The sequence below is a fragment of the Apis mellifera genome, linkage group LG14 (assembly GCF_003254395.2).
Source record: "Apis mellifera strain DH4 linkage group LG14, Amel_HAv3.1, whole genome shotgun sequence".
NCBI lineage: Eukaryota > Metazoa > Arthropoda > Insecta > Hymenoptera > Apidae > Apis > Apis mellifera.
The window spans coordinates 2,400,308-2,428,119 of NC_037651.1; the positions used below are offsets into that span (position 1 = coordinate 2,400,308).

General features: G+C 32.0%; 1 protein-coding gene across 1 annotated transcript; it reads right to left on the reverse strand.

The window, feature by feature from the left end:
• LOC413481 (probable chitinase 10) lies at positions 1-27,532 on the reverse strand. Its single transcript, XM_396925.7, has 16 exons — positions 27,193-27,532; positions 6,158-6,236; positions 5,605-5,765; positions 5,083-5,320; positions 4,795-4,974; positions 4,575-4,698; positions 4,032-4,341; positions 2,892-3,321; positions 2,486-2,703; positions 2,184-2,338; positions 1,958-2,098; positions 1,716-1,863; positions 1,437-1,622; positions 1,247-1,369; positions 888-1,089; positions 1-687 (listed from the first exon to the last, which is right to left on the reverse strand). Exons 1-16 carry the CDS (start codon positions 27,193-27,195, stop codon positions 479-481), a joined length of 2,907 nt encoding a protein of 968 aa, XP_396925.4. The 5' UTR covers positions 27,196-27,532; the 3' UTR covers positions 1-478.
• Between the last annotated feature and the right edge of the window lie 280 nt (positions 27,533-27,812).

Sequence of the window (27,812 nt, forward strand, 5' to 3'; positions counted from 1 at the left end):
AGCGAGATACGAATTCTTTTCTTTTTCTTTTTTTCTTTTTTTTTTTTTTTAGGAATTTTATTTATTTTTATTTACAAAACACAATATCTATCGCAGTAATTAAACACAGTGCACGATTTATACAAATGAAAAACATGTAGACAGATAGAATCAGTGGAAGATAAAGAAGAACTTTTGGGGGAGGAGAAGAAATCCTCCTTTTAAAGGAAAAGGAGGAAGAAGAAGAAGAAGAAGAAGAAGCTGTGGAACAAGAAGAAGGAATAAAAATTATTTGTCGGTAACAAAATTTCTCGTCGATTATGGATTATCGTGTTTTTCGACGAGTTACAAATACTTTTTTTTTTAATTAAACTTTCACGCGTATTTCCCTCATATTTTCACAAGTACAACCGTAGAAAATTATTCTTAAATAGATGTAATTTTTGTCTCTTTCCATTCTTTTCTCTTTTCTCTTTCTTTTTTCTTTTTTTTTTTTCTTTTACACTGGTGGCGCTTGCGTGTGTTGCAAACACCCTTCCACATTTTCAGGCCAATCACAAACGTTCTCATTGGGATTAAATACTAGATTCACAGGGCAAGGCATGTGATGTTTCCTTTCACCTTCACACATATAATACATGGTGCAATCGCTCTTGTCAGGATGATAAGATATGTGATTGTCCTCCTCGTCACAGCTCACCTCGTTCGCTGGAACAATCGACAACAGCTGATTGTCTTTTCAAAATTTACACTATTGAAATCGATTAAAATTTTGGAATCGTATTTCCAATTTCAGATAGTCTTCTTCTCTTGATTTTAATCCAAATTAATTAATTGATTTAATCGAATAATTTTGAATAATCATTCGAAAGTAGAGAAAAAGTTCATCATAATGAATATATACTTACGATCTTTGGTGGTGTACCTTCCATTTCTCAAATAACTCTCATAAGGGCCGTCGTATTCTAGCTTCACTTTATAATCTCGCAGCTCTTTCATCATAGCTTTAATCAACGGATACTTGCCAGCTCCGCAAGTTCCTTTAAAATCGTCCATGTCCACCGACCAAATCATCACACCTCCAAAACCTTCTTCTTTCAGCCATTGCATCTAATAATACAATTAATATTTATGAATGATCAAATAAAAATTAACAGAACCTTTTATTAATTCTTTACCTGTCGCACGATGCACATGGATAGATAAAAAAATTATAACTTCTTCCATTAATTACTTGTTACGTGTATACGAAAATGTTCCCTCTCACCTTATTTATAAGGCTCCTCTCGTCATCGAAACCGACCCACTGATCATCCCTGTAAGCGAAAGGTACTTGTTGCTCGCTGTCCCAGACTAGAGTAGTGTTATCCTCGTTCAAAAAGCTGCAAATCTATACGCCCGTTGAGTATGTTGATTAATGAGAAGCGAGAAGATGATGAGTAGAGTCTATAGAGTACCTCGTAGTACGAGAGGAATCCGGATTCGTTAGTGAAATTACCAGACGTTCCTCCACCCGAAGCAGGCGCCCCAATATCAAATTTCTCTTTGTCCACCAATGTGAACGATCTGCCGTATGTTGGCATACCGATCATCAATTTCTCTTTTGGAGCACCTTGCTTCACCCATTCCCTCGCGCTGTAATCCTACATAATTATTTTTTTCTTTTTTTTAAATTTAATTTTTGAATATTTATGAATCTTTGATAATTTTTTTTTCTTTTTTTTTTTTTTTCTTACCACCGTCAATTTCTTTTGATAACTCGTTGCGCTTTCCAGGGGAAACAGAGGGCTATTGTGGCCCACTTGCCTCTCCCATTGTCCATGAAAATCGTACGTCATCACGTTTATAAAGTCCAGATATTTGGATATTTCTGGTACATCGTATCTAGATGAAGAAGAGAGGATGGAAAAATACAATAATTAAGAATAAGATTAAATTGATGAATTTAAATAATATTTCTATGAACACAAAAATTCACCCAGCAGCAATAGCCTCGAAGCTAGCTGGCACCGCGGCCGATAGAATTAATTTCGGTTGTCCAGAACTGTTCGCCTCCCCTTCGAAAGCGAGTCGAAGCTCCTTCAAAAGGTTCACGTAGGCAGCCCGATCGTCACCACCCCTGATACGTTAGATTTTTATAAAAAGAAAAAAAGAAAAAGAAAGGGAGAAGAAAAATTAACGAATTCAAAAATTACGAAATTTACCGTGGATATTCCCAATCGACGTCCAAACCGTCGAATTTGTATTCCCTGAGGAATTCGATGGCCTCGTAAACGAATTGATTCATACGAAAAGTGTTACTTGTCAATTCTCTGAATGGGGTCGAGCCGAAAGCCCAGCCACCAATCGCCAATAATATCTGAAAAAGATCGTTATTTCTGACGATTCGTGATTGAAATAACCAAACCAAATGTGAATGAATAGATGTGTTGATGACAATTTCTCAATTTGATCGATGATTCTTTGATATTTTCCTTTTTTATTTTAAGATTTAATCGGATCGTACCTTGAGATCAGGATTTTTGTTGCGCAAAGTCATCAGTCGCTCGTACATCTCTCCATCCTTCTCATTCTCTTCCGCTAGCAAGTAATTCTTCAACGTTGCGAAGGAATAGACTATGTGGGTGCAGAGGGTCGGATCAATGTCCTCTGGTACAAATTTTCCGGTTCCAGGTCGTTTGTGCGACCAATTCGTCATGTAGCACATGGATTGGGCTGGCCTTTCTGCCATTGTATGTAATTAAACAATTAATATAAATAATTAATAAAATTTCATTCCAAAGAAATTCACTTCTTGAAACTTTTTCTTAAAAAATCGAGAAAGAAAAAAACTTTTCAACAACTTTTTGAAACGATTTGCACAATTTTAAGAAAAAAAAGGATCATTGTAATTTAAAGAAAGGAAATTTTACCATTGGTGGGAAGATTGATGACGAGTTGAGTCGTTTGTTTCTGATGTTTCTTCGCCTTGTTGATCACATCTGAGACCAATATCTTGTAAGGTTCCGGTTTCTTCAAGATGGTCTCGGACACGGTTGTAGCCACCGCACTCCAATCCACGTCCTTGGCGTTCGGCCCTCTCGAAATTCCAAGCAATTCCTCTCTCATTGCACCGATCAAGGGGTACTTGACGTTTCCACCGCACACGGTGCCGTTGAAGTCGTCCATATCAACCGTCCACACCATAGCGCCACCGTAACCCTTGCTCTTCAACCAATCCATCTTTAGCCGGATAGATTTCTCGTCGTCGAAGCCCACCCATTGATCATTTTGCACCATGTATGGCACTTTCATCTCATCGTCCCAGATGTAGGCTGCACCGTTTTGCAACATCTCGCAGATCTGTAGAAAATAAAAGGGAAAGATCCATTTTTCATTTTATGTAAAAAGAATCTTCATTCTTTGTATGTTTTAATTTTAAATCATCTAGAAAATTTTATAGAAATTTCTTTATTGGATCTTGTTGTTGACTTTTTAAAATTTCTTCTAATGATCTATTCTAATGATTATTCGATAATGCTGAAAACAAACAAAGAGAATATCTTCTGATTCCTTCATAAATAATGAAATATGAAAATTGCACGGATCATTCAAGTCAAACAATTTCATTAATATTCACTTTTCTAAAAAAAAAAAAAAAAGAATTCTCGTTACATCATCTAGAACCCGATTTTCACTTTCCTCCTCACTTTAAATTTCAACATCTCTTTGCTCAAATATTAATCAAACTTTAAAAAAAAAGAATCCCAATATATTTACATTTCTTCCTACTAATCCAACACGCGTCTACCCTACCCACTTGAAAAATCCATCGAAGAGAGGAGTGGGCAAACAAATTGCTTATCCACCATCGAATCGAATGATTACCACACAGCCGCAAGAAATTAAGAAAACCGAGTTCTAATCGAACGATCTCCTCGAACGAGGCGTCCAATTTGAATTTACATTTACGATCGTCCCGACTTGTAATAATAATAATAATAATAATGAAAACGGTTAATCAGAATGAAGGAGGCAAAAGAAGAAGAAGAAGAAGAAGAAGAAGTTTATACCTCGTAATAGGCAAGAAAGCCGGATTCCTTTGTGTATTCGCCTGCCTTTCCACCACCGCTCGCAGGTGCATGAACACGGAAATTGGAAAGATTCGAGAGAGTGAAGGAACGGCCGTAAGTCGGCATGCCGATGATCAGTTTCTCTTTGGGTGCCCCGAGACGGACCCACATCGACGCAGCGTTGTCCACGCTTAATTGTTTCTGCCATTCCGAGTCCAACGATGAGGCGTAGAGGGGCGCATTGTGGCCCGTCTCTCGTTCCCATTTCCCGTGGAAATCGTACGCCATCAGGTTGATGAAGTCCAGATAACTGGATGCATTCGTTGTTTTTATTTCATCTATGTATTCCTCTTTTTATATCTATGTATTTTTGTATGTATCTTTTGACTTTCTATGAAATTTTTTATTTTTATATCAGCTTTTCCACGCTTTATTTTCGATTATTATATTCGTAAATAATTTAAGAAATGTGGATGAAAATTGATCGTTCGAAAAAGATGTTTGGCCCAAATTTGTTTGCAAGAATTTGTTAGATTTGCTCACCTTGCAACCGCAGGTACATCGTAACCACTCTTAACGTTGTCGGGGCCAACCGGGACGGCAGCTGTTAAAAGAAGCCTCGGCATCTTCTTCTCTTGAGCTTCCGCTTCGAACGCTTCTCGAAGCTCTGCAAACGTAAATAATTATAACATCTAACTGATTAATCGACAATTAATAATAAAATTTTCTGATTACAAAATTATTATTTTATAAATAGAAATACCTTTCAACAAAAGAACGTAATTCTTCTTATCATCTCCCCCCTTTGGATATTCCCAATCGATGTCAAGACCATCAAAATTTCGATCCCGTAGATAGGAGATAGCGCTGTAGATGAAGGTTTGCCTTGCGTATCTTGTCGCGGACACGTCTTTGAATTTTTGAGTGCCAAACGACCAACCACCTGATTCAAATTGCTGATCAATTTTCTCTCGAAAATCTCGATATGATTTCAAGAAAAGATCAAGGAAATTTTAAAGATTCGTTGGATCTTTTAAAAAAAATTCCTTACCGATCGCGAGCAACACTTTCAAAGAGGGATTGGCTTTCTTTAGATTAACGACCCGCTCGTACAATCCGATCTTTCCATCCTTCGTCTCGTCGTTCGATTCGAAGCTGATCAATTTGTTTTTCTTCAACCAACCGAATGCGAACACGATGTGCGTACACAAGTCTGGTTGTATGTCCTCCGGCATGAATTTTCCAATTTTCGTGCGATATTGGGACCAGTTTGTATAATAACACACAAGCTGCGCAAGAATCGAAATTTGCATCGATGATTGTATTTTCTTTATTCAAATTTTTCTTTGTTCATATAATTGATCAGAGAAATGGAAACAATTTGTATTTTGAACGAATATTATAGTATTAGGAAATAATTGAATTAAAAGAAATTTAGTTACGTATTTAAATTATATTATATTCAATTCGAACGAGATGAAAAAAAATAAAAATTAAGTATAAAATATAAATTTTATAACAGGTTGTAAAATTTTTTATTATTTCTATGTTGCACGATGATTATCATAATTACCTTGTAGTCCTCCGATTTATCGGTTTGAATTTCATTCTTCTTGCTTTTATTGCCGATACGATTTCGCGTGACCTTGAATCTGTTCACACTGGCCGAGACTTCCTGATCGTTCGAGATCGATGGGGCGGCGGTCGCTGGTCTGCGAAATCTTTTTCTTGTACCTGTTTCAGTCATTATTTCCATTGCATATCGATTTTTTATTTTTCGAAATAATTATTCTCAAAATCGTTCTAAAAATTTTTCGAATATTGCTTCTGAAATACTTTGTTGGAAGATGACAAAGTCTCACAGATATATCAATATTAATAATAAATTGCATAATTGTTACGTATTATTATCTAATTTATAGAATCATGAAAGTATCTCTCTTTAAATATTTCGTGAACAAAATTTTTCTTCTTCTTCTTCGATAAAAACATTTAATAACAATTCAACACAATTCAAATATCAATATTTTATTCGAAACGGCGAGACAGACAAATGTTAAGAAGTAGAAAATAAAGAAAAGAGAAGAAGAAAAAATATAATTATTATTGGAAAGTCAAGTGATTACCTTCTGCATCGTGGAGAGCTCCGAGAAGCACGATCAAGCAGACGAGCAACAGCCAACAAGTCGTTCTGCTAGTCGACACCTGAAAAGAAAGTGAACGTGTTACTGATCCGTGGTGCCTGCCGTTGTTATTACATCTGTATCCCGGTTGACTCCTCGGAAGCGGAGGGTAAAATATTGAAATATTTTCATGGATCTCGATCACCACGCCATTCAATTACCTATCACGGTGGCCATTTTCTGCTTCGCCGTCCGTTCAGGTCGATAAACTGGCAAAAATGCGGTCACCCTCGAGGAAACGTTCGGATTTATAAACGCATGTTCAATTCACCTGACCTAATTGCAGTTTTTATACTTTTTTTTTATACTTTGTTTCTTTTTTTGCAAAAGAGAGTTGAGCAAAGTTTAGATTGTAATGGATTTAATTATCCTTGCTTTATTACTCGTATTATTCAGAAATCTTAGATAGTTTCGATGCATTTCGAAAATTTATTCTGGAATAATTTTTTTTTCCTTTTTTTTTTCTTCTTCTTCTCTTATTTTGAGAGATTGGATTTTGAATATGAGGCTGTATATATTATATTTTAATAAGATGAAAATTTTAATATGTACGAATATATAGTTAAGGTATAATAAAAATCTTTGAAATTGCTGTTATTTTGAATTGCAAAAAATTGCATCAAGTTATTGCATTTTTATTTTAAATTATAAATACAACTTTCTTTCTTTAGAATTATTTTTATATTTATATTTGAAGAAAGGAATGGAACGATGAAATGTTAGTCACGACAAACTTCATTACAAAAACCAGAGAAAGTTATTTGCGGTTTCTACGATCAATTACCAAGATCTTTGACCATACTCGATTGAAAATTGAGAATCGTAAAGTTCCCTGTTCGAAACCAAAATGAATATAATAGTTTTCGTGGGAAACGAGAGGGTGTTCTATTCTAATTAAAGAAGGATTCTATAGAAAGTTTCGTCTTATTATTGATAATGGTTAAATCATAGTCGTTTAATTTTCTGATGGAAGAATTTTATAGCAAGAACCAACAGAATTTCTTCTCTGTTTAATTTTACGAAACTATAATGATTATTACATTTTCGATACGAAATATCTGGTAAAAACTTCCGGAATCGTTTTCGAAACGATGATTGTTTTGCGACGAATTTTTAAATAACGTATCGAATTGTTTAGAAATATAGATGATATTTAAAATATAAGATGAAGAAACAACAACAATATATTTCTAAATATATTTCTATATTTCTAAATAAAGAAAGAAAATATCGAGAATATTTTATTAATATAAAATTTTTATATTATTATAAAATTCCTTGATAAATTTATTAATAAATTCATTAATTTTTAATTGTCTTCAATAGATTTCTGAAATATCAGTTAACAATAGACCAATTTTAAGAAAAAATGAAAATCTATTAAAATTGAAATTAAAAAAAGTAATTTTTCAATCGTGTATGCAAATTAGAGAAAGTATGACAATTAATTTATTCGAGTGTTAAAGATAAGATAAATTGAAATTGGAATCAAATAAATTTCAACTCTCGACAATCTTCGAATGCGATGAATGCAATTGTAAATCATCGTGGGTGAAGTAGACACGTGTAAAGGTTAAATTTATACTTAAGTTTCTGCGCTAGAGTATTTGTACATAATGTAAATGAGTAATAAAATGACGACATCTTCGATTCAATACTCATTTTTTATTTAACTGATACGAATTTCATTCGATAGAATTAAACAACTGATAAATTGATCTGACAATAAATCGTACGTATATTTTGATATACTTTCACGATTCTTAAAGAAAGTCCAAGTTGAATAAAGCATATCATTTGAAAGAAAGTTGGAATGATCATAGTCATATTTGCTAGTTCAGGAATACCAAGTTATATATTTCTTACCGGAGAAAGAATTCGATTTTAATGTGATCAAAAATTACCAATAAGAACATTTAACAAATACTTATATATAGATCAATGAATATTATATTATAATATTAAATGTATCATATAATTAATTTTGTTAAAAAAAAATGAATACTTGAGATGTAAAAATGAAGTAATAATAATAACAATCTTGATAGAAAATTGATAAATTGAACATGTGTAAAAGGCAAAAAGAAAGAAAAAGAAAAGAAAATTAAAGAAATAAGAGTTTAATAGATTATATATATTACATTTTATATAAAATAACAATCACGACATATTATATATATATATTATTATATATAAATTGACAAACACTTGAACGTTAAGAAACACTTGAACGTTTAGATAAATGTATTTCCTTCATTTCTAAACATTCGTAATGAAAATATTGTAATAAAGCAGCCAATAAGCTATTTCAAGAATACCCAGTACGTGACAAGAAAGTATGTAATAAAATAATGGAAATGATAAGGATGCGCTTTCTTCACTGATTCAAAAACAAAGGATAAAAACTTCGTTTCAACGAAAGTTTACTTATCTGATTCGAGAGTGCAAAGTAATTCCTCTTGACAGTGCAAAGCACTGTCTCGCAACTCGGATAAATATTCAGAGGCACCTCAGAGTGGGAAAGAGAGACGCGAGACGAGAGAGGCGGACAGAGAGGGAGAGATCTCTCTATGCTCTGCTCTGTGCTAGCGCTTTTAGAATTGCTCCTTTTACCTACTACACCTAGTGCACGACTTCTCGGACTCGTTATGCAGTCAGTCAAGTATCCGTGACTAGATAGGACAATAATTTTCAACGTTCACCTTACCAGTTTCACGTTCGTTCGGGTTTCGTGGCTTTTTAGAGGCACGATAATCGTCTCGATTTCAAGTTAGAATTACCGACTCCTGCTCCATCTAAGGGGGCAAATATGAGGCGGTGTTTGGAAATTGGTTTCTACATTTTCTATATCAAAGGTGAAACGATGCTGAAATTTTCGTGACTGTACATACAATATCATGTTTGAGAAATGTTTTTCTTTTTTATAATAATTTATCTTATCATTTATAATTTTGCATGCAACCAATTCAGAGTAAATATATAAATACAATGATTTATTATTAATTATATGGTTATATTGATCGTGTAATTAAATTTGTATAATTTTCCTTTTTCAATTAATCTAATGATTTAAGTTTAAAACACGAAGAGATTGTGGAGATTTTCTATTAATTTTTTTTATACTTCTTGGCGAAACGAGTTATTTCCTCTTAGATTATTCCTCGAGTTCCTGCGAATACACAAAGGAACTGTTGTTAATAAAAAATGACAATATAATTAGCCAAGCGATTTAAATCGTTTAAAACAATAACGCGAAAGTGAGATCGAATGATTGGAATGAAATCTTTCCCAAAAAAAAAAAAAAAAAAATATAGAAAGTAAAAAGAAATGTAGAGCAAAATTAGGAAATTTCGTAAGGCGAACGTGTATTACGATTTACGTAACGCGATAGGGGAAGAAGAGAAGAAAGCCGCAAAAGCGGTGAAGAAACAAGAAAACAAAAGGGAAAGAGGGAACGACGCGTATTCGTGGTCGATATCGATCCACTGTATAATCGAGGGAATAATTACGTTCTCCCCTTAATAGGCGATCTTGAGGATCGATTTCTCTCGTGAGGGGAATCGAACGAGCATTGCGTCGCGATCCGACGTTGATTCTCGGCTTTCGAAAATCTGTAACGTCGCGGACATCGGTGAAATTTTCACGGATGGTCGATCAGCCAGACTGGCCAGCCGAGTGTGACACGAGGAACCGATTTTCTTTCTCTTTTGTGATTTCGCTGATGATAATTATCCTCAATGATGAATTTATGAATTTACTCTGTTATTGTAATCTTTATATCTGTACGATTAATCGGTCAGTTTCAAGCGTTACTTTTTATCGTGAATTAATTTTAAATCAATTCTAAATAATTTCCAAAATTATTGGAAATCATTATTCCGAAAAGAAAGAGTTATTCTTCTATTTATATACTTTAAGCTTTACGTGGGAACGTAATCATAAATGGAAATGATTTGTAGTGTCAAAGAGAAAAGATTATTAAAGATTCATTATGATCTTACGTTAGATATTTTACAATTGCCGCAATAGAATTTTAATTCATACGTATTTTATTATTAATTACAAGGAGAAAAATTGCAAAAACGTTTAATAGTTTTTTCGCGCAATTATGTAAAAATTATTGATATTAAGAAAAATCGAATATTGAATCTTGATAAATATTTTCTTCGTCTAAAGGACTATGTTCTTTTTATATCACTGTATCAGTCCTCGTGTATGATATACATTTTTACGATAACATCTGCAACGACTTCCGGAACCAATTGACTGCTTTACATATCCTGAATGTAGATCTTTCTTATCTTTTCAACGATCTCGTCAGAATGTTAACATTGAAATTCTACACGTGGCTATTAAGTAATAATATCAAGAATAATATCATCTTTATCCGTGTATTATTACGATTCCATTATTTTCCCATATATATTCGCAAAAAGTTTTTTCTTCTCGCGAAATTTTAAATGATCATTTAACGCGGTGTATTTGCACAACATTATATAAACAAAAGATATTTTATCGCGATGAATCACTCGTGAAACATTTTCATAGATTTCAAATCTGCCAAGAAATTGTTGACGACGAACTGTAAAAAAAGAAACTGATAAAAACTTGTGGGAAAAGTTTTTACAGCGACAAAAGTGCTCAAGGTCCACATTATAGATCCCTCTTGATATTAAAGTTAACGCGTTAACGCGGCTATAAGAATATACGAAGGTGCATTAAACCCTGGTGCAATCAAAATTTAATCATCACAAACAAGATCTAACCATAATGCAGAAGTGTGTCATATTTCTTGAAGCGATATTGTTCGATTATTATTACCGTGCACAAGTGAAACGACGGGGAAATAAGCGAGCAGCGTGACGAGTAATACGTGAGGTAGGAAGGAAAGGAACGGAGACGCGTAAAAAGTGATTTTTCTCGTCGATTAATTTATTTGTCGATGCGTGAAAAATCATGGTGACTACGTAACGGCATTCATAAGTATCAAACACTCCTATAGGTTTAAACTGAGCGAGGATGGTAGTTAAACGCGGGGAAAAAACTTGTTTTTTTCTCGTTATTTTTTAAAAAAAAAAAAAAAAAAAAAAAAGAAAAATTAATTTTCACTTTCACTTTCAACTTTACATTAGGTTTTCACAAAGGTTCCTTTTAATTTCTTTTTTTTTTTTTTTTAATCATACTTTCGTACAGTACTTTTTCTGGAACTTTTATAATTCTGTTTCTTTCTGTTCCTTTTCACTTTCATTAATTTTTCACGAATTTGCAAAAATACTTGTAAAACTGATTTTTAATTTTTAAATTTTAGAAATTTTAATTCCTCTCACGTTTTTATTTTTCAATGAAGAAAAGGCAAGGCAGAAATTGATAATTTAACGGTTAAAATTTTCGGATTCGAAACTTTGTAAAGGAAAGGATATTCTCTTTTTTGGATATGAAAGATGAAAAATCGGATTTTGGTCACGAACTGCCGCTTTCCATGCTATTGTGCGGCCCCAGGAGAGAAAAGTAGCATAACGTACCGTGAGAGATCGCGTTTAGCTTTCTTCTTCCTCACCGTGTCCCGCATTCTTCGTTACGTTTACCCTTTTCACCTCCTTTCTTGCTCCCGTTACGTTTCATTTCGTTTCGTGGAAACTTTGTGAATGGTTAGCCGCGAAACCGTGACGAGAAATACAACTATCATATCCGGTCTAACGTTGAAATTTTGTATCCTGTATAAATTATAATATATACACACACACATATATATATATCAGGTCGAGAGCTCGTGTCAGTTTCTAAACGAAGTTTCATTCCTTTCTTTTCCTTATTATTGTTATTATTATTTCTTGAATTAATCACGTGCACGAAGTGTTACGAAGGACATGGCACATGCATACGTGGAGCTCGATTTCTTCACATCCCGTAATAGAAGAAAATTTTTCATGTATTAAAAAAATGGTTTCGGTCTAGTAATCTCTTTCAATTGGATTGGATGGAAAAAAAGAACATCTATATGTAATTTATAAAACATGAAAGTACAAATTAGCAAACTATTGAAACTATTAAATAAATCTATTTGTTATTAAATGTATAATTTTCTGTAAACTTTTGTACAATTTTTTGTTTAAATGATTCAATTAATTGTGTAAATTTTTTATTATTTATGTTAAACATTTTTAAGAATCTCAAAATAATGAAATAGAATAAAGTGTAATATTGAAAATAATCGTTTGAATAATGGAATATTCGGACACACGAAGGAATAAATCGAATAATGAGAATTAAAGAGGTATAGGTTTGTTATAGGCGAGGTTGTGACCTCTATTTACCGCCATTTCCAAAGCATCTTCACGTTCTGCGCTCGAAGGACACAAGATTATTGTAACACGATCTCAAAACATCTCTACATTGTACTTAATACTGCGAAGCAATTTGTGAAATATCATATAATGGGCGTGCTCTCGATTTACGATCGAAGGTTTCTCTATTGGAATGTGAATTAAAATGATCCAGTCGAGACGCTTGGCAAATTGTTATATATAAATCGAATCGTATACTGCAATAATTTATAAAGATAAATTAATTTTTTTAAATATACACAAATTATTACTTCAAATAATAATAATAATTTTCTCGATCAAGATCTTGAAAGAAAAAGATCATTTTAAAGTATCTCTCATTGGTATCCCCGACAAATAATCGCACGCACTTCCGGTGCGCGTATGCACAATCGACTTGTTCTTCCCCTCTCCTCTATCTAACTCGCACATTCCAACACTATTCGCGCGCTTATGTTTACACGATTTGCAAGAATCTAAAGAACCTTGTGCTTTTTCCATCGAGTAGAATTGCCTTTGTCCTCTTTACATGGCTGGATTCTTCTTTTTCGCCATTGTCAGTTTCGCTTCGTCGTCTTAGGGGAAGGAGAGGGGAATAATATTCGCAATCCTTGCATCGATAAAAGACGAGAAATCAAACGCTGCGAGAGCTGTGCGAGAGGATTGGAAAAGTTGTTTGTTGAATATATTTTTTGTTAATTTGTAATTGTAATTTTAATTATATTGTTAATTACATAACGAATTATGAAATATTCAACAAACTTCTAATCTTCTCCCAATTATATCTGTAATGTAATTACGTATTATATAAATAATAATAATAATATTATTATTATTATTGTTATATAAGTTTTCTGTAAATAATTTTAATTATACATTGATGAATTATATCATTGATGAAATCAATTTTTAATACATATTTATTTGAACTTCTATAATATCACTTTTAAATATAATAAACTCTATTTTGTAATGTTTTCTATAATGTAAAACAATAATTATAGGTATTTAAAATTATGATACATCATTTTGTTAATATTATCAATTCTGAAGTTTTCATATAAAGAGAAAATTATGATCTATGATCAAATTTAACAATTAAAAGAAAGGTGGAAAATTAATAATATTATTAATTAATTAAATGTTATCTTTGACACATTTTTATTATAGTCAATATGGTTATTTTAATCAAATCATTCACTTTATACATGATGATAAATAGAAATATCTAATTAGATTGTTTTATGGATCCATTTATTATCTTCTGATTAAAATTTTATGGAAACCCAAGAACGATCATTCCTATTAAATATGATTGCCATTCATGTTTTAAGATCATAATACAGATTACTGTCACATAATAATTGATGAAAATAAATGAAAAACAATTTAATCTAGAATTAATGAATTCTTTTTAATCTTGTTTTTTTTTCTATTTGTATTATTAAGTCATTTAATTTCACAAACATTAATTATATATACATATGTATCATTTCTTCTTTGCTTCTTTTTAATTACTATAACAATGTAAAATATGCTAATATATATTAATATATTTATTAGTATACTTGTAAGTGATAAACAACTTTTCAACTTTCACGATAGAAAATTCGTATTTTTATTGTCTATTGAAAATTGAATAGAATATTTTAATCTTAATTGTCATTTTTATAAATTATATTATTATTATATCTCATTCGATAAATAATTAATATTATGATAATCATATGATAATTTTTGAAATATTGAGTTTTCAAAAATATACATTTTTGACATCTGAATAATAATCAATCTACTTTTGAACACATTTTACAGAATCAAATCAAATAAAAAAAATAAGACATTCTCATTCGAGACTTTTGAACGATACTGTACGCTCGTATAATCAGATAGCAAGAGCGGTACATGCTCGAAGAAAGGAATTCAACTTGTTCCCCGTGTCACGATTAATTGAGAATCAGGAAATGGAACCAAACATAGTAGATAAACGGTGACGACAATTGAAAAAAAAAAAGAAAGAAAAGAAAAGAAAAAGATGAAGGAAGGAAATATGGTGAAAAGCGTGGCACGACGATTATTTCCTAGATTTTATATAAATCAACGTGAGAGAATTTCTTCTCGATTGAAACCGCAAACGAGCCAAACGCGTCGAGCATGATCTACAACGAGGCGAAGAATAATAGAAGGCTCGAGATTGCTTTCACCTGATTCCAGGTGAGCGTTAATTGTACCGGTTAATAAAATTCGCAGTGTTATTTTAAAAGTGCCTGGGCTCGTAATTCGAAATTCAAATTTCGGTGAAAGTAAGAAAGAAGACGCGAAATGGCCGCTAATTGACCCTTGGCATTTATGAATCGATGAAGTAAAAGTATCGAGCGATTAGGATAATTGATGGCGGATCTTCAATTCTTTCTTCGCGATCAAGCTGTCCTTAACTATTATACGTCAAATTAACAAAAATTTGAGAATCCTTTTACCAATTTGAAAAATGATTCACGTGATTATGATCATCTGAAATTAATCGATCGACATTTTCTTCATCGTAATTAATAAAATTCGAAAGACTTTCGAGTTAATAAAATAAAATAATTTTTCTTTTTTTAATAAATTTTCAAACAAGATAATCACGATATTTTACACAAAAATAAATAATTTCAAATTTAAACAAAATGTAAAATTCATAGATATAATAATTTTCTATTATTATCCGAAAATATGTTTCACGTAAAGCTAAAAGTATATTTTCGATTGTTTCAATTAGCGATGAAATTTGTGCACTCTGTTTCCAAAAAATATACTATGTATATATAAGTATTCGAATAATCGAAGTTTAATGAACGAAATTAAACGTTTTCACGCATTTCGCAAATTAACATCGTCCCATCTAATAAAGAGCAACAATTAATTTACCGCATTGATAGACGAGATACACAAATCGTAATATAAATTGGAGGATGAATCATTTGCAACGTTTTGCAACAGCAACCTGTGGTGTGTGTATGCAGGTCGCATTAATTACGGAGAACATCGACCTTCGTGGTGTTAAAAGCTTTCACGAATACCGATCTTATTATACAATATTGACGTTGTGTACCGCATCAAAAATGGTATATATATATATTTCACGACGTTTTATTCATTTATTTATTTAATTTTTTCTACAAAAAGAACGAGAAAAAACTTTAGATAAATTGTTATAATTTTGATCGACAGATTGATTCTTTCTTCAGACTGAAAGAATATTTCAAGAATGGAAAAAGAAATTAATGTTAAATAAATTTATATAGTTTCATTGATATTATCATATCATTATCACGTGATATGTAAAGATTTTTTTTTCTTACAACCATTCATTTCGAAAGCAGAGGAATTTATTTGTATAATAAATTTCAAGTAATATCGATTTCGCCATTTCTGTTCAATTTGAATTTTATACAGTGACGAAGAACTATATGTATGTGTGTATTAAAAATTACTTATCGATAAATAATTTGACATTAAACGATGGTCCACGGTCATTAAGCATCTTTTTGCTTATTTTAATGACCTTCAAGTTTGCCACATTCTTTCTTCTTATTGATCCCGTGCATAAAGGTACAGCTTGCAACGAGGTAATAAATAAATTCCCTATCTGAAATTTTTCACGTACTTTTAAATATCGTTAAACATTTAAGCAATGATATAATTCAGACGATTCGACGAAAAAGGAACACGTTGTAACCACCACTCGCGAATGAAAAATATCATTCGTAATTGAACAGTCCAAGCCCCTTTACACTCACGTGTAAAAAGGGCAACTGAGAAAATATACATGTATCCGTTTTATTTTAAACGGATGGAGCAGAAGAAGAGAGAAATCGTATTTTAATTCATTTAATTTATTTTAATTTACTTTACTTTATGAAGGGGATAACGCCACGGACAGATATAAATGGAGAACTCGGTGAAGGAATATAAAAGGATATTTTTCCAATAACGATACACCATGTAAGAAACTATAAATAATTATTTTTACATTTATATAATGAATTTATAATATTTAATTACAAATTTTCCTAATGTATTTTAACAAGAATTAAATTACTTATTTATGTTCTTTTTCTTTTTTTTGAACTTTTAATTTTTTTACATGTTACGATACTAGTATTCCAAATATTAAGAAAATTATTTAAATTTTGCATATAAAAATATATTTAGTATTTATTTATGTTTATAAATAATATAAGAAACCAATAAATTCTTGTCCTTCCTTTTTAAATAAATAATAATCTATAAGTATCAAAATTGTTTAAATAAATTAAGTTTTAAAAAGAATAATATTAATCCAAAAAGATAGGGAAATATTAAGCCATGCAATTCAAAATGAATCACAATATAAAAAAAAAGAAAAAGAAAAAGTTCAACGACCTCTCTCCACTATTAAATCTTAATATAAGAGAAAATTGTCTCCACTTTTAAATCCTAATATGCGAGAATAAAAATTCAACTGTATCTACTTGTAAATCCTAATATAAGAGACAAACTCAACTACTAAATTCTACTTTCCCATCCTAAAGAAGAGAAAAATTCAATTTTATTTTTAAACTTTAATGTAAGAAAAAAAAATTCTTACTTTCCACTTTCAAACTCTAATATAAAAGAAAAAAATTTATACGCATATTTACTTTTCAAGACTAATACGTTCCACTAATACGTTCAAACAAAATTATTATATATTTTTAATCGAGGATCTCGTTGCATACAAAGATCACACAAAATCAATCCAATCTTTCCTTCGATTAAATCAAATCCATTCCATCAAAAGAAAAATCCATCTCGAAGATCGATCGTCAACTTTCGATCATCGATGTAGGTACAAATCGGTCAGCGGAGGGGGGGGGTCTGGGAATGAAGAATCGAGAAATTCGCGCGTGATTTCGCGTTTCTTGCGCGCACTTTTTCTTCGTAAACGCTTGTATTGAAGCGAGGCCACGAAAGTCGGTCATTGCCTTCTTTATCGTCACAAACACGTAAGAAAGACGGACCACGAGGCGCATGGAGATCGAACTTCTTTTTTCTTTTTCTTTTTTTTTTTTTCGAAAACACCGTGTTCCTCGAGGAGATATATCGGGGAGGATGATGGATGAATTATATGTATATGTTCAATTGTGTTAGAATCTTCCCTTGTTTTGTTACGTTACGCCACGTAATATTAATTATATCTCACTTATAACGAAGAATTATGTAAATTTTACGTAAGTTGTTGTTCAACTGTTGGGAAATCTACGGGTAGAATCTCGATCAACTGGTTCAACTGGGAGACATTTAGCCAGAATAGGGATCTTATATTATTGAACGGAAAAAATTTATGGATAGGAGACGTAGGTACGAATTAATTAGTTCGAGAATTATTCACGTCATATATATAACTCTTGTTTGTTGCAATATTTTTTCGTGTCATGCATACATATAGAGAAACTGTTTCAAACTCGTGCATTTTGCAATGAGATTACCGTGTAATGAAATGATTTAAACGAGGAAAGTTTAATAAAAAAGAAGAATTGGATGTAAACAGGAATACTATAAGTTGTATTTCAAGATTGGATATGTTCTATTCGAGGTAAAAACAACAAATTACGTGAAACGAATTACAAAGAGTCAATACTAATAAATTATTCCAATAATATTATTGATAATGATTTTGACGAGATTGATGATAAGACAAATGAAATTTTACAAATACAATATATGTGATTATCATATTCAAGGAGATAATATAAATTATAATTTACGACAAGTTATCTTAATTAATTTATTGCGCAAAAATGTGTTAAATCTTGACACTGCTAATAACGTAATATTGATTACCGACTAATTGTCGAGAAAATAAAAACGTGTCGTGTGGCTAACAGTTAAGAGAATAATTAATTATTATCCAACATATGTTGAAACAGTTTGAAACGATGCGTAACGAAAGAAAATGGGGACGATTCGTAGTTAAAGAAGTTTTCCCAATACCTGTCGCGTAATCGTAAACCAATATTTCCATGATTAATGTAAACCTTAATATGAGTGAGCACGAATATTATAATCGAAATCTTAACCAATATGCCGCAATCGGATATGAAAAAATTGAATTACCCCATTGAAATTTTATTATGTTTATCCAAGAGGATATACGCAACGCGCAATCTCTATCTTTTTCTATATAATAAAATTAATAAAACAGTTTGTATACACGTGTGTATATTTTTTTCGCAATTTTTCATCATTGGAACAAATAGCTAAAACGAAGAAAAATACATCAGGAAGCCGAATAGTTGAATAAACAATGATACTTATATGGTTAAGTACATATTAAAGAAGAGTTGATAAAATTAAAATTATAATTTCAACGTTGAATTATTTATTCAACATTTTCTTTTCTCCTTCTTCTTTCTCATTTAAATATCACGAATTTTTGACAAATCAAAGAAATTCCAAATTCTCTATATCCATCTTCTCCTGTCTCGTGTATCGAATCTTCGACTTTACAATACCTATTACTTCTAGATACAGGAATCCCCTATATAATAGTACGATAATACCGCGAAAGGTAGATCCCACGTACAAACAAACGCACACTTTTACAACGCGCACCAAAGAGGACGGGTGAAACTTACATAAGACGCGAGTTGCCGGACCTGTTGTCGGGTCGAAGCGAGTATATTTTAACCTGAAAACTTGGCCGACCTGCTAGCAAAAGCAAAAACCAACTCCACTCTGGTCTGTGCGAGCCAACTTCTCCTCTCTCGTTCTGCTCTCTAACTTCGGTTCATTCGTCGCGAGAATTTCTTCTGGGCGCGCATACCACCGCCGCTTATCGATTCGTATCGTTTTCAGGCTACGCACGTTTGCCACGACCGTTTTCACCCGACTTCCGCCGGAGGGCCACCGCTTATGAAACTTTCAGCAGTTTCCTGCCCGCTACGGGAAATCTATCGAGTATTCTTCCATTTCCTTTCCACGGATCTCTACTCCTTTTAGATGCAGGTCTATATATACACACTCATAATATTTTAATCGTGTAAGTGTATATTTTCTTTAAGTTATTTTTATCAATTTCTAGATGTTAATTTTATAGATAATTTGATATTAAGGTCAGTTATATTTCAGATTTTTAATGAAAGTGATGAAATTTTTAAGAAAAAGAAACTAATTTTTAGGTTAGGTTTCAAGAGTAATTGGAATATGTATTGGAAATTGATATATTTAAAAAAGTTTACTCGTTTGAAATTTAAATCCGCAATTGACTGGTGAAAAATAGCTAACGTTTTTAAAGATACCGCTTTACGCACCACTTCTCTGTGTGGCTCAGATACCATACTACATTCCTTTCACCAAAGCATACAACTTTCAATGTATGTAACTCGAAAAGAATGCACTCGCGAATATCTGTGCATTAAATAGAAAATAATATGATGATTTTTACATAGGAGCGAATTATTGGAATCTATTATGAAATCTATAAAATTAAATGACTCTGATTATCTTTCAATGAGCAAAAATTAATTAATTAGTCTTGAAATAGAAAAAGAATATTAATTGATTTAAATTATTATTATAGTATAATCTATGCATATGTATATCTGTATCCATAAATTAATTTATTATAAGCATAATTGGATCTGAAAGAAAATCGTACAAATTTACATCGAATCGTGTATAAATATACACTTACAATATTTCATTCGTATTCTATATTTATATTTATTGAAAGTTTATTTGTAAAAATGTTCATTTTTTAATCCAAATTATTTATTTATAATATTTTTGTAATTATACGAAAGTATAATATATTTGGATCTAATCAATTAATCAATTATAATTGATCATTCGTATATTATCAATTATTTTATTATATAATTTCATTCATCGTATCACTTTGCATATAATAATAATAATAGTTAAAAAAAAATTATAATATTGAAATAAGAAAACTGATATAATTCACCGTTCTTCGAGATTGCATTAGAGATTGAATCCGTGATTCAGGCTCATGGTGACTCATCCCTGTAAAGTACGATTTATATCAAAACGATAATCTGTGACCGTATTGTTATCTTTACTTTCTTTGCCGTGTGATAAATACAAGTCTTCTTGCGATTTATAATCTTCACGTAATAATACGTGTGTAATAGTATGAGTCATATAACGAGAAACGATTTTTTACCTCTTTCTTTCTTTTCCTTCGTTAACGCGTAATTTCCTTCCGTTAGAATAGTTTATTCCTTTCTTGTTAACTATAATCCTCAAATTTTTATATCTCGCTCTCCTGGCTTTGCTTAAGAAACTTTAGTCGTAAAATTGGAAAAGAAGAATTAGAGACATTAACTATGATTATTTTATAGTATTATCAAATTTAAGAAACTTTTTTTAAGCATAGAAAATTAAAATTACTTATCCCTTGTTCAAGCATTCAGAATTTACACAAATCTTTCGAATAAAATTAACCAATATTATATTGCATTTTTATTTCACCTTAATTACCTCGCTTGAATTCCGCTTGATTTTTCTCTCCGGGTGAAGAAAATAGAAAGACAATAATCTAGTCGCGAAGAGTCATCCTCACTTCGGAGAATATGAAAGGAAAAAAAAAAAAATTTTATCCCGTTCAAAAATTTCGATGCTTCAAAAATGATAAAAAATTCACCGTTTTGAATAATTTAATTCAAATAAAATAAATTCGATCTAAATTTTCATATTGATATTAATATTTTTTTGTTCTTGATCAAAATTAATTAAAAAAAAAAATTTATTACTTTTATCATTCAATAAACGTAAATTTCATATTACTCGTAATAATTTTTGCAAATTCGAATATTTTTGAAAATAATTGTATATACCACTTTTGCAACGCGATATACCTTTATAGATTTGCTTTATAGAAGAAAACCGTGAACCGAGCAAAAGCGCGCGTGCAGTGCAACGTGCATGCATGTTTATCACGCTTTTAAACGAGTGAATGCAGCGAAGACGAAGAGGTGAACTCGCGTGCACGTTCCATAGAAATTCGATCGGATTCTAGCTGCTTTCTAACCGAATTTTTTCCCCGGCTAGTTAGCAGCTTTTCGCGTGCTGCTATATACGACGCGTCGTAAAAGCTCAGCTACATCTTATATCTAGGACGAGATAAAAGAAAAATAAGCACAGTTGTATTATACTATTTATACTTTAGAAAGTTGAATATATATGTGCATATTAAAGTTGTACGGATATGTGCATATTTATCAAATCAATATACAAGGTGTTTCATTTATTTTGGATTCATTGATATTTTAATATTCACTATATTTAATTGATTTGACAAGATTTGCTAGTCTCAAAGGATTGTTTAGATTTCACAATTTTATTGCTTGAAAGTTTTGCCGTTTTATCTCTTATCTAAAGTTTAAGATTATTAATTATTTATCGTTGTAATCTCGAGAATTTTGCAACGAGAAGTAAACAATTGTAACAAGTTTAAGGAAATTGAAAAAAAAATCACCCTCTTGCTAAGATTTTCAATTTATATACTTATATATATATATTTTTTTTCTTTTATTATCGTAGCTGACGGAGAATGGATCTCAGACATCGATATTTGGTACATTGACCTTCGAGAAACGTGACAAAATTTGGAATTCGACAAGAATTTTGGAACGTCTTTGATCTGAAACATCGATACGAAAATGATTGTGGAAAGAAATTATTTTTAAATATTTCTTTGAACGTTTCATTGTTTTTTGATTGATTTCTCGCCACGAAAAAATATTTTATTATAATCTCAAAAAAAAGAGGATAGAATACAAATACCATCACCAAAAAAATTTCATCCATTTTTGAAATATCTCTTATAAATTATTCTTAAAAAATATTATCCAAAAAGTAAGTAGCAGATTTTCACCTGAATTCGAGTTCCTACTTTTCCATTTCAACATTTATTTTCACTCAATTTCACCTTTAAAAAGATTCTCCCATAAATAAAATTTTTCCTCAGATACACGCATCATAATTCAAAAATAATTTATTTCACTTACTGTTTATTTTTTATGAGTTGCTTTCTTATTTACTCGTAAAGGAAGAAAGACAAGCGTATGTTTGATTAGAAACTTTGTAATGGGAATATCGTTGTTACTTAATTAGCCAGTGAAACTTGCAAAATGGCGAATTCAGAGAGGCCAAAATGTGAACGTGGCTGACCTGTGTCGCGAACCAGGCTGTCGCACCAGGTTTCACCAATCGGTGTCATTGAATGTAGAAACAACATTTCTCTTTTTCTTTACCGTTACGCGGCTAGTCACGATTAGCGATTGCCAGGGACGTTCATTAATAATTCAGCGCAATACGTTGCATCCGAGGATGGCCACGAACGCTCGCCTGTTATTCGACCACGAAAGAAAAGACCTCTCAGCCTCATGACGTCGATGTTACTTAACGACGACTGTAGATTTTATATACGCTTAGGTTTGCATCAAGTGGCGATCAACTCTTTGGAAAGCAAGTGCTCGAGTCCGAGTTTCTATGCATATTCTCTCCAATGCTAAAGACATGACAACATAATAACACGTAATATTTTCAAAGATTCGAATAATAATCAAGTGTTTTGTTTATTTAAAAATTCTAAAGTTAATTGATATTAAATTGCAAAACTGTATAATTATTCTAAACTCTATGCGCAATAATCCACTGCTGTATAGTGATAATAAATTAAATATCAATGAGGAGAAATAATCGATTAATAAATAGGAGAAGGCAAGTTTTACGAGAACGAAAAATACTGGAAGATCGTTAAGAACGATCGATTCCAAAATTGCAAGAGAAAAATGATGATCAAAACAAGGCGGATTTCTATTTAATTAAACGCATATTCGAAAATCGCATATTTTTCCTATTTGCATATTAGTTACGAGCGTTAGAAGAGGCTCATTAAGCGAGCATTAAAGGCAAACCGAATTTGCATTTGCCTCACAATAAAACAAAGCATTCGTGTGAAAACAAGATGAGAAAGAAGAGAAAGAAAGGAAGGAGGAGAGAAAATAAGAGAGAAACATTGGCAAATTTCAATTCTTTGGAAGGAGGATACCCCGTTTCCTTCTCTTCGTTTCGTTAGACTTCGTAAATCAAGATCGAGAGTTCACTCAGCCGATCGACGTTTTCACCATCTGCCTGGGTGATTAATATCGCGTCTCTGGCTCCTCACGTTTTAACATCGAATTAAACCGTTACACGATCCCGGTTACAGGTGTTTCAGCCTGCGCTCCTCCGCGATTTCAAAAGGTTCTCTAGCCGAGAAAATGAAATTTATAATCTAGCGTGGCAAATGTCAACGTGGAAGGAACGGTTCGAAATCGTGGATCGAGGTGAATTACGATGGATGGAGGTCGGAACGATGAATCAAACGCGACAGTTCCTTCACTGTTTTTTAACTCTTTGACAGTGTAATAAAACGAGAAATTGAGATAACTTGGAAAATTTGTTGATTCCGTTTAAAATTCTTTGAGTGTCTGTTGGAGAGGGGGAAAAAGTATATCTTTAGCTTTTTATCGATTTTAATTTCATAGGGTAAACAGTTTTTTCTTTCGTTTTTGAAAAGTTTATTATTGTTGGAACTTGATTATTATCGGGAAAAAATATTTTAGAATCTATAATTATCTCGAATCCTCATTTTAATAATTATAATTAAGTGTTATAAAGTTTACAGAACCATTAAGAGCTTGTTTGAGTTTATCTATCGATAGATAAATACATGATTGATTTTAAAAATAAAAGATATCTCTTGAAAAAAGTAAGATAATATTTTTGCAAAATATCATTCAATTAGTTTTATTCAAATCCTTCTTTTTTTTTTATTTTTATATCGTTTCTACTTTTTCAAAAATTAAATAATTATCTTAATCCTAATTTTCTACTAGTTTTTATAAACTATGATATAATTGATCTATCGAGAAAAAATTTCCGCGGATCGTATTTTTACTCCTGTTCTTTCAAGTCTATTCTTTGAGGTAAAAGTCGCCAAGGTCGTCACACTTTTTCCTTCCACCAGAAAAACATTTTTACATCCTCCTAGCGAAATCAGGTAACAAAATATCTCCATATCAAATTAAACCGTCAAATATTAAAATAATTTTTTCCTTTCACAACAACGCATTACCATTGAAATAACATTATTCAAAAACGGAATAGCGGGATAAAATCCAAATTTTATTTCGAGAACGTTCGATTATTCGAACAAAACAATAAATATATCCAACCAAATTATATTAATATTTTAAATAAAAACATTTATCATAAATTCTTTTCTCGGAATCTCCATTTCTGATCCTGCCTTCGTCATCGGATCAGAAGCGCTTTATTAACCACGAATCTCCGGCGAATCCGATCCCCGGTTTTTCCTCTCGATCTCGTTTCGAATTTGTTCGATTATCAGGGAGCAGAATCGACACAGCGAGGTCGTCGCTCGACGAAAGTGAGAGGGCTCGGGTAACCCGGAAGGACAAAACGAGTTCTCGATACGACGAAGGTCCTCCGGAGGAACGCGTAGGCAGGGAACTGTCACTGGTTCCCTCGATTTACGAGATATACGTCCAGATATACGTCGAACTTTCCTTCTTCATTCACTTTTCACAGCCAGCATTTTTATTAACCTTGACGTGTGGACAATTCCCTCGAAACCTTGGCGATTTATTCCGATAATAAATTAAATTATTCGAAAAAATCGAATAATATAGATTTTTAGGCGATGTTCTCACGACGTCGTTTAAATGATAATTATAGGTTAAATGGTGATAGGTTAATAATAGAATCGTGAAATATTAAATTAGCCAGAAAGGAAGAGAATTTTTTTATCGTACGACCGAATTTTCGAATAAACTTCTGTATAGGAATTTTGTTATTATTATTTGATTTAAATTATATCTTGTGAAACAAATGAAGTCGTCGATTTCTAATTCAATTATTATTTATTATTTATTGATAAAAATTATTCGATTTTTAGAGATTATTGATGAATAACAATAACGATATTTAATTTTGTAAATTTATTTTGAAATACTTTTTGCATAATTTGTATTGTTTCACAACTCGAATTCAAAGTATATAAGGTTATATGTGTAAGAGAAACTTTTACCACTGTATATACAAGCTGAAGTAATTATGTGTCAATAACCGATCATTAACTACTTTTCCTTTCTTTCAATTGTTAGAATTATCTTAGATTCTCTCTAAATAGAGGTATAAAAAATGTATATACATATCATTTACATATTTTTCTTCATCTTTTATCGAATATTAAATTTTTTTTAAATTTTTCACGTTCATTAACATTTCTTCTTTTCAAATTCCAGTTATATCCAATATTCCATTGAAATATCTTAATCTTTAAGAATATTTTAATTTTCTCAAGAATGTACAGATTTTTATTAGAATTTTTTCAGAGTCATTCTAATTTTCCAATCTAAATTTAAAATTATAAAAATATACCATTTCTATATAATATCTTTCATCTATATAAATACAAAATCTTCAAACAAAAGAATATTAGTTGATAAGATTGATAAAAGATTGGACGAAAAACGAATCTTATTTAACATTTCCTTTTGATATTTCGTCACAAAAATTTCCACTGTCGAAACGCTATCTATCCAATGGATAGCAGTTACTCTATCTCTCGTTATATCTTCACATCTGATTTATAAACAAGATCGAAAGGTATCTCGCAATATCCATTCTCACTTTCTATAAATTTTCAAACGGAGGCCGACCAGAGACAGATTGAACGTATCCAAAGTATCATCCATCGGTCCATCATCGATGCGCAAGAGCACGTGGAAAAAGAATTAAGAGAAAAAAAAAAGAAGAATAATGACACAACCCCGTCGCGATCTCGATGTCTGTTTTAATCCTTTCCGAATCGATCTCTTTTCAGACCGGTTCCACGGTGGTCTTGCATGAATCCGCGCATGATGTAATATCGTTCGAATGAAAAATAAAACGAGTTTGAAAACGGAGCCGACTCGATCGATGAAAAAAAGAAGGAAAAAAAAAAATGGAGGAAAAGATTCTGCGAGAAACAAGCCGTTCTTTTTTTTTTTTTTTTCTTTCCCAAATTTCTGTCTGCGAAACTACGATGCTTAATAGGCCAATCGTTCCTTAATTTAATCGAATGAATAAATTTACAAAACGATTCTGAAAAATCTGACTGATTAAGTTCTTCTTAAGAGTGAGATACGATGGAATTTTAAAATCTCTTTTCTTCAAATCTTTACATTACAATTGTCAAACATAGTGGATCTAATTCACGATAATCTAATTAAATAAAAATATTTCTTCCAAATTTTAATTAAAATTCAATGTAGTATCGAATCTTTTATTATTTTCCTATTTTGCAGATAGGAACAATAGATTTAATTTAATTAACGTGAGACAACACTTTCCTTAAACGAACGAAGATTTAAAAAATCTGACTCAACAACAATCATTCCCATCAACTCTTATTTCGTTCACTACTTTCACGACTTGGTGAATATTCTTTTCAAAGATTGATTAAACTTTTCCAACGACACACAAAGCAAATCTTTTCTCTTACGATACTCCTCCTCTCGCGGAAGAGACACGACTGCAAACCGATTTTTACGTAGAAGCACCATTTCCACTTACCATGATTCGTCCAATTTTTCCAACCACGCGTCGTCACGATCCGAAGGTGGAAAATTAGCACCAATACCGAGGTACGGGTAAAAGAAGGGGGATGAGAGAAGAGAGAGAGAGAGAGAGAGAAAAAGAAACCAAGACGCGCTCCAAGCAAAAAATGTGCAAAACGTCGTCGTGTCGAAACGAGAAAAAACTGAGTCCACGGAGCAAAAACTGAGGCGGAGAAAAAAAAAAAGGAAAGACCGTAAAATCGTAATACGAAGAATCAGTGATCGAGGATCCACCGCCACATGATCGAGCAACTGTCACTAACAACAGTTCAGAAAGCACTGACCGTAGTGAACGAGTGCCTGCTGTCATTCTCTCCCTCCTCCCTCTCTTTCTCTTTCACTCCGTTCGTCCGTTTCTAGCCAGTTCGCGCCACGACCACGTTCTTTCTCTCTCTCGTCCCCAACGCTCTGTCCCACTCTCTTTTCGAACAAGGAGGAAGGAAGGAACCCCCTTCCTCGAGTGAAACGTTCACAATCGTTCGGACTTCGCGGCGGTTTCGATAGAGATGCTCGTGCCTGTGTTTCCAACCCTCTCCATCGTCCCTCTCCTCCCCCCCTCCATTCCTCCCTCTTTTT

Excerpts from the sequence above, each read along its gene's own strand:
- LOC413481 (XM_396925.7), bottom strand. Across the intron at positions 1,864-1,957 it reads TTCGAGGCTATTGCTGCTGG|ATACGATGTACCAGAAATAT; the intron begins GTGAATTTTTGT and ends TTCTTCATCTAG. Across the intron at positions 1,090-1,246 it reads AGAGGAGCCTTATAAATAAG|ATGCAATGGCTGAAAGAAGA; the intron begins GTGAGAGGGAAC and ends TTGTATTATTAG.